Source organism: Rhinopithecus bieti, unplaced genomic scaffold (genome assembly GCF_001698545.2).
Source record: "Rhinopithecus bieti isolate Rb0 unplaced genomic scaffold, ASM169854v2 scaffold_19654, whole genome shotgun sequence".
Taxonomy (NCBI): Eukaryota; Metazoa; Chordata; class Mammalia; order Primates; family Cercopithecidae; genus Rhinopithecus; species Rhinopithecus bieti.
Genome location: NW_016809574.1, coordinates 1 through 8,635, shown reverse-complemented (window position 1 = coordinate 8,635; position 8,635 = coordinate 1). Strand labels below are relative to the sequence as shown.

The window sequence follows — 8,635 nt, the reverse complement described above, 5'->3', positions numbered from 1 at the left end:
TTGTGATTTGTCACGTATTTCTCGTGTCATGGTTTTCATCTCTGTCATTTCGTTTATGACCTTCTCTGCATTAATTATTCTAGCTATCAATTCTTCCACTCTTTTTTCAAGATTTTTAGTTTCTTTGCGCTGGGTACGTAATTCCTCCTTTAGCTCTGAGAAGTTTGATGGACTGAACCCTTCTTCTCTCTTCTCGTCAAAGTCATTTTCCGTCCAGGTTTGATCCGTTCCTGGCGATGAGCTGCGTTCCTTTGGAGGGGGAGATGCGCTCTTATTTTTTGAATTTCCAGCTTTTCTGCCCTGCTTTTTCCCCATCTTTGTGGTTTTATCTGCCTCTGGTCTTTGATGATGGTGACATACTGATGGGGTTTTGGTGTGGGTATCCTTCCTGTTTGTTAGTTTTTCTTCTAACAGTCAGGACCCTTAGCTGTAGGTCTGTTGGAGATTGCTTGAGGTCCACTCCAGACTCTGTTTGCCTGGGTATCAGCAGCAGAGGCTGCAGAAGATAGAATATTGCTGAACAGCAAGTGTACCTGTCTGATTCTTGCTTTGGAAGCTTCCTCTCAGTGGTGTACTCCACCGTTTTGAGGTGTGGGGTGTCGGTCTGCCCCTAGTGGGGGATGTCTCCCAGTTGGGCTACTCAGAGGTCAGGGACCCACTTGAGCAGGCAGTCTGTCTGTTCTCAGATCTCAGCCTTCATGTTGGCAGATCCACTGCTCTCTTCATAGCTGTCAGAGTTGTTTGCATCTGCAGGGGTTTCTGCTGCTTTGTTGTTGTTGTTGTTGATTAGCTGTGCCCTGTCCCCAGAGGTAGAATCTACAGAGACAAGCATGGCTCCTTGAGCTGCTGTGAGCTCCACCCAGTTTGAGCTTCCCAGCAGCTTTGTTTACCTACTTAAGCCTCAGCAATGGCAGGCGCCCCTCCCCCAGCCTGGATGCTGCCTTGCAGTTAGATTGCAGACTGCTGTGCTAGCAATGATGGAGGCTCTGTGGGCAGGTGTGGGACTCTCCCGGCCAGGTGTGGGATATAATCTCCTGGTGTGCCCGTTTGCTAAGACCCTTGGTACAGCACAGTGTTGGGGTGGGAGTTACCCGATTTTCCAGGTGTTGTGTGTCTCAGTTCCCCTGGTTAGGAAAAGGGATTCCCTTCCCCCTTGCACTTCCCAGGTGAGGTGATGCCTCCCCCTGCTTCAGCTCTCGCTGGTCAGGCTGAAGTAGCTGACCAGCACCAGCACTCCCTAGTGAGATGAACCCAGTACCTCAGTTGAAAATGCAGAAATCACCTATCTTCTGTTTCCCTCGCACTGGGAGCTGGAGACTGGAGCTGTTCCTATTCGGCCATCTTGCTCTGCCCCTCCGACAAAAACATTTTCAACACAAATAACTAACAAAGGACTGGTATCTAGAGAAATTAAAAAATAAATAATGGGCAATTGAACAAGCATTTCCTCAAAGAAGCCATCCAAGAGTCTAATAAGCATACTTTTTTATTTTTTTTTGAGATGTAGTCTCGCTCTGTCACCCAGACTGGAGTGCAGTGGAGTGAGCTTCACTCACTGCAAGCTCTGCCTCTCGGGTTCACGCCATTCTCCTGCCTCAGCCTCCCGATAAGCACACTTTTAAAATGCTAGGTTTTATTATTTATCAGGAGAATGTGAAATAAAATACACTTCATGGACGAATAAAATTGAAGAAGACTGCATACATCAAAATTAATGAGAATATGCATTCGTGTGAACTTTCACACTCTGCCTGATAAGAGAATATGTTAGTGGTCAGGCATGTTGGCTCACGCCTATAATCTCAGCACTTTGAGAGACTGAAGGGAGCGGATCACCTTAGGTCAGTGGTCTGAGAATAGCCTGGCCAACACGGTAAAGCTCTATCTCTACTAAAAATACAAAAAAAAAAAAAAAAAAGGTAGTCATGTGTGTTGGTAAGCACCTGTAGTCTCAGCTACTCAGGAGACTGAGGCATGAGAATTGCTTGAACCTGGGTGGCAGACATTGGCAGTGAGCCAAGATCACACACTGCACTCCTGCCTGGACAATAGAGTGAGACACCGCCCCCCCCCCCAAAAAAAAAAAGAGAGAGAGAATATGTTAGTATACTCTCCATGGACAAAAGTTTGGCACTACCTCATAAAGTTGATATTATGTGTAACCCATGACCTAACTACTCCATACCTAGATGTATATCCTAGAGTAACCCTTGCATATACACGTTTGGGGAGACATGTATAATAATATTACTAGTAGCAACGTTGGTTATAGCCAAAAGAAAATATCACAAATGTCTAAAACAATATAATGGATAAATTTTGGTATGTTTTTACAATGGAAGAAATTTAGCTACATACAACATTGATGACTATCACAATATATTAAAAAAGACATTCTTAGACAAGGTAGTATGAGGAAAAAGAAGAAAAAATAATATTCAAAAGAATGCCTTAAGTATGGCAATGATCAAATAAAGTTCAAAGTAACCCAAACTATCCTATACTTTTCAGAGGTGCATATGAAAAATCTACATTAAAAAGAAACAATCATCACAGAAATCAGGATAGTTATTACCTTTAGATTGTAGGGGGAGTACTATTTTGGGGTGGACTTATGGGGTTTTCTATATGTTAGCAAGTTTCTATTTCTTAATTTAAGTAGATTAAGTGGGTTATCATTATTTGATCCATGTATGATTAGTCATTAAACTCTGCTCATTAATATTTATTGTGTTCAAATGTTCCATGTTTGGCATATCTTATAATAAAAAAAGGAGGAAAATGTTCCAAGAATTTATCTTTGGATAATGTTGGTATTGTAATGGTATCAAATTTGGATCTTGCTAATCTATGTATTTTTTTTTTTATAGATGGATACCCTAAAAATGAAATTGAGTATAAATGGAAAAAGCCCTCCGTAGAAGTGGCTGATCCTAAATACTGGAGATTATATCAATTTGCATTTGTAGGGTTGAGAAACTCAACTGAAATCTCTCACACAATCTCTGGTAAAGAGAATACTCAAATAGTGAATGATACTACTATTAAATGACATTTTTTATTTTAAATATATGGATTGGGATTTATATTATATGGTCAAAATAAAACTTTTTTTTTTTCTTCCAGGGGATTATGTTATTATGACAATTTTTTTTGACCTGAGCAGAAGAATGGGATATTTCACTATTCAGACCTACATTCCATGCATTCTGACAGTTGTTCTTTCTTGGGTGTCTTTTTGGATCAATAAAGATGCAGTGCCTGCAAGAACATCATTGGGTATGACACATAATATTATGCTATAATATCATAGAACTTTAAAAAATTGTTTTGATGTGATAAGAGTTTATAGTCACATTTATTAAACATATTCTTCTAGAATACAGTCAGGAAAAAAATTGACAGAAACTAAAGGACAATACCTTTAATGTTGAAAGAGATATGTAAAAAAAGAAAAGTAGAAAATTGAATTGTAAAGAACTTGAAATTTCAGAAAATTCCTTCTTTTTTCTGCTAATGAAGACCAAAGGAAGCATAGATACATAACAAGAATTAATACCTTAAAATCATACATNTTTAATGTTGAAAGAGATATGTAAAAAAAGAAAAGTAGAAAATTGAATTGTAAAGAACTTGAAATTTCAGAAAATTCCTTCTTTTTTCTGCTAATGAAGACCAAAGGAAGCATAGATACATAACAAGAATTAATACCTTAAAATCATACATAATTCCTAAATCTTACTTTGGTTGAGTTTTTCTATCACTTTTCATCAAGATTTTATTTTATGTTATAACTGAGTCACTAATAACTATTGTTTTATTTGCTAGGGTGTGTGAATGGCTTTAAAATAACCTGTTTTATAACATTGCTAATGAAGTCAGTTGTTCCGAAGGGCAAGTAGCTGAAAGGAACAAGAAGCTCCCTGGCTTCTATGGTTTCTGTCGTGTATAAAGTGTGTACTTATTCTGTGAATGCTTGAGAGTTGCCTGTACAATAACATTGATTAACAGGGTAATTGTGATTAATACTGGACAAAATAGACTTTCACTCTTTTTCTGTAGAAATCTATTGCAATAATAAAATCATATAACAAAATAAGTGACTAATTATGATACAGTTATTTAAAAGAAAATGATAACCTGCAATCAGGTATTGATATATGAAGAAAACTTATTAATCAATTGACTCACCCGCCAAATCAGTGAAAGACACATGAATCACACTGCTCATAATTGTGTCTTAAAAATATGTAAAGAAAGGTGAGATGGTTTCTGTTTTTAACCACAAAGAAGTTTTATGTGGTTTCTATGATAACTCATAAATGATTCCATCTAATAAGTACAGTAAAATGCAGGTCACATAAAAGTGGCAACAGCAATGCTTGAGGCACATGGGTCTATACTTGAAAATGAAATTCTCTTGGGCATCTAAACAGGGGTATTGACATAGCTAGTGGACAAAATCCATTCATACCTTAATTTTCTTTCCTTTAATTGTTTATATTTATTTTATATTCTAAGTTGTATAAATTATTTTAGGTTATTTGTATGCTACTATAAGTATAACTTAAACAGAGTTTTTTTGTTTCTATTTCCATATTTTTCTGAGAATGTAAATTAGTATAATCACTATGCATAACAGTTTGGAAGTTTCTCAAAGAGAATTTGAATGGATTATTTATACCACTGGGTTTGTATAAAACTATATGCTAGAGTGTCATGAAGAGAAGAGCTAACTGTGAAGTCATTTTGCATAAATTTATTTTATTCAATATTAGCACATCAATTGTAAAGATAACCACAGCCAGATGTAACTTGACAAATATCTTTTGTAATTGTGGACCCTAAGATAGAGAATTACAATTGCTTTAAATATAAATACACACACATATCATTGAAGGACAATTTCCTGAACTCAATGAACTCAACCTTGCATTTTACTAAAATATATCAAATGCTTTCTGTAAAACAAGCAGTGTTTTTGGTGCTGAAGTGTTAACAGTGAATAACACTTTAAAAAGTTCATGTTTATGATGTTTACATTTTAGTAGAGAAAACAGGTAATGTTCAAATATAAAAGGCATACAATAAAATTTTAGTGAGTCATGAAGGCTGTGAAGAGATAGCAAAATCAATGTTTAGAAAATGACAGGGTGTGAGTGATGTGATATTTACTATTTTATATTGTGGAGTCTTGAAAGATACCTCTGATGATGTGGCATTTGAGCAGTGACCCAATGAAGTGTGGTGCTCGCCTGGTGGATATTGGGCAGAAAGATATTCCAGGCAGTGGGAACCGTATGGTTTTGAAGCCAGATCTTCCTGCTATGCCATGCTTTGGGGTTCAGAAAGATGACAAATATGGTTGGAGCTGAATGAATAGTCACAGAAAATGAATTTGGAGAAGTGGTCAATAGTTAGATCATGTAAATTTTTGTCAGCCGTTTTAAGGACTTTAAATTTTATTTCAAATGTGATGGGAGACTATTGTAGTATCTTGAGTAGGGGAAGCCATGGAGAAAATAACAATGATATCCAAAATGTTTTCTCAATATCCTGTTAATATCCTAAATGTTTTTTATTCTAATGGACTTAGAAATATTTTCATAGAAAATCCACCATGTTCTTCTCAAGGTAATGGCAGTGATAATAATTACTAAATTAAATAAATGTCTGAAAGCAAAGTTCTGCTTAGTTTTGTTTGCCTTATTAAAAAAGAATGTAACAAAAACTTAATAAAGTAAAATTTATTGCAGTCGTGGATAATAACATGAAACCACACTTTGGATTTAAGACTTTTTAGATAGGAGACATAATTGTGGAGGCATGGAACACTTTGGAAACCTATTTGGGCTGACGATGGTAACAATGTGATTTAATAAGCTTGTGTGGGAGCTGAGGGAAAGGAAGACTTGTATATGTTATTTTTTAAGCCTTTTCCATAACAAAGCCTTTAAAATATATATTTAGTTTCAAAATAATTGAAGTAAAAGCTGTAAGAATAGTGGGAAAAATAAGCAAATCTGCAATCATTAGTGTTTTCTCATTCATTGTTAGAATTACAAGAAAAAGTTAATTAGGATATAGAAACTTCAAAATTATCATAAATACATTACCTGATTGATATTTATAGCATACTACACCTAACTTCAGAGCACACAATATTTTCAAGTGCATATGGATCATTAAACAAGATATTACTAAAATTCAAAACACTAAGATTTTCAGAGTGTATTTTCTAGCTAAAAGGAAGTAAATTAAAATTAATAAAAATAACATAACTGATAATGGCTTTGTATATTTGGAAATTTAAAAAATAGACAAATAATGAAATTAAGTACCTTTTGTTTATATTTACCCCAAGTACAAAGCAAGATATTACTGTGTGTGTGTGTGTGTGTGTATGTGTGTGTGTGTGTGTGTATTTTAATGAGAGGCACAAAGGAGTTGAAAAACTGTTAAGATCAGAGAGCTAATAGGTAGAAGAGTCAGAGATTAAACCTAAATTTGTCTCATAATTCCAAATTCATCAAACTGTATCGACTTTAATATTTTCTCCAGTCCTAAGAAATTATAAAAGTGAAATGACAGTTTTGTGAGTAGATTGTTAGGGTATGTTTCAGTGGAGACATGAGGGAAAGAGGTGGTTATTGCCTTCACAAAGAGACTGTTGCTGCAGCTGTTTTTGATTTACTTTTCATCATAGACATTGCCACTCTATAAATATTGGTCAAATTAAGAAGCATTTAGCATTATATTTAGTATTTTTAAGAGAGTAAACAATTCTGCTCATGGGGCCATATTTGCTGTGAAAAAGAATGAGGATTATGTAAGTTTAGGCTAAAAGAAATATAGCATGTACATCTGTAATTTAGGAGACCTAAGATTAATAGTGATAAGAACCACACGAAGACCGATGAGAAACAGATCCCTTCAAGGATACACATGCAGAATTGGGGTCCTGGGGGAAATCCCAATTATACATGCTGACTTCTCAAAAATAAAAGGATTTACTCTGTACTTTCAAAGCAGTATTCCCTTGATATAACTGTGCCAGTATTCCTCACTTAAACATTGAGATTAAAAAGTAGGTTTAACTCAAGTTATTATATAACAAAAAGCTATGTTAGTTTGGATTAATTTTGACTGTATATGTATGGTGGGAAATGCCAAGTCACTGTCACTTCAATTAGATAGAAGAATATCTGTTGCTTATGTGAAGTCTAAGGTTAGGTATTTCAAGGTGATACAATGCATTACAGTATGAGAAATTCAGGCTCCTTCTAGCTTTCCCCTGTATTGTGAGTCATTTTAATTCCCAATATTATCTACTGTTTTAAGATAGTGTGGTTGGTCTGGCGATTGTATTCCAGCAGAAGGCAATGAGAAGGAAAGAAGGACATTCCTTGTCTCTTTAATGCTGTCTTTAGGATATTGTGTGTTGCTTACATTCTTGACTTGGTTCCCTTTGGCTAGATCTCAGCCTGTGGCCACACTCAGCTGCAGAGAGATGGCAAATAAAGTTGTTTTTGGCAACCACATGCCAGCTAAATATTTGATATTCTATTACAATGAAGGAAGGGAAGAAAGGATATTAGGAGTCAACTTGTACTCCGCAGTAATTTAAGTGATTAGAACTCACAGAAACACAAAGAGCACACTGGACGCAATGTAGCTATGGCTACCAATAATTATTTCTGTAAATTACTAGTAATCATATTTTTTCCATTGTTTAATTTCACTCACAAAATTGCCAAATCAGATGGAATAATAAATATGATCTATTATTTTTCATTTCCTATTTTGTTTCCTCTCTCCGTAGGTATCACTACAGTTCTGACTATGACAACCCTGAGTACAATTGCCAGGAAGTCTTTACCTAAGGTTTCTTATGTGACTGCGATGGATCTCTTTGTTTCTGTTTGTTTCATTTTGTTTTGCAGCCTTGATGGAATATGGAACCTTACATTATTTTACCAGCAACAAAAAAGGAAAGACTGCTACTAAAGACAGAAAGCTAAAAAATAAAGCCTCGGTATGTTAAAAAGAAAAATTTGTATTTTACAAACCTTGACTTACTTAGAGTTGCTCTTTTGAATATTTATGTGTTTGTTTACAGAAATAGGGATACTTGAGACCCATAACCAAAGACAAATAAAGTTAAGATGAAACTGGAGTACCTAACATTGCTCACCAAGAAAAGTACATTTCCATTTTTTAAATATCTCCCATTGGATCCCCTGTGTAAAGAGTGAGTCATTATGGCCTAAATTTTCCCACAGTGGTAGATTCTTTGTACCGCAAACATTTGTGATTTACCTTTGATTCGATTTTTGTGTTAGGATTTGCATTTCTAACAAAATTATCTTACTTTTAGTGATGAAGATTCCTCTTTAATGGTAGTATCCAGCTGTGTTTAAAAGTCATTATCACAACGTTCTTGTTTTGTTTTTGTATATTTGTACTATTTTAGTCTCCCATCTCAATCAAATGATTATCTTAACTTATATCATATCAAGTTTAATATGTTAAAATGGATTCTACTGATTCTAATATACTAATGTATGGGATTATTGACTATGATTATGCTTTATATTATCAATTATAGCAACATGAAAGTAATATCTAACACATG

At 35.0% G+C, this 8,635-nt stretch overlaps 1 protein-coding gene across 1 annotated transcript in view; it reads left to right on the top strand.

The window, feature by feature from the left end:
• The window catches only part of GABRG1 (gamma-aminobutyric acid type A receptor subunit gamma1), an 85,675-nt gene extending 77,640 nt beyond the window's left edge, over nucleotides 1–8,035 (top strand). Inside the window, exons 6-8 of the mRNA XM_017889732.1 lie at nucleotides 2,871–3,008; nucleotides 3,127–3,279; nucleotides 7,823–8,035. Of these exons, the coding sequence (XP_017745221.1) occupies nucleotides 2,871–3,008; nucleotides 3,127–3,279; nucleotides 7,823–8,007 (476 nt within the window). The 3' untranslated portion in view covers nucleotides 8,008–8,035. The remainder of the gene's footprint in view (nucleotides 1–2,870; nucleotides 3,009–3,126; nucleotides 3,280–7,822) is intronic.
• Nucleotides 8,036–8,635: the final 600 nt, after the last annotated feature.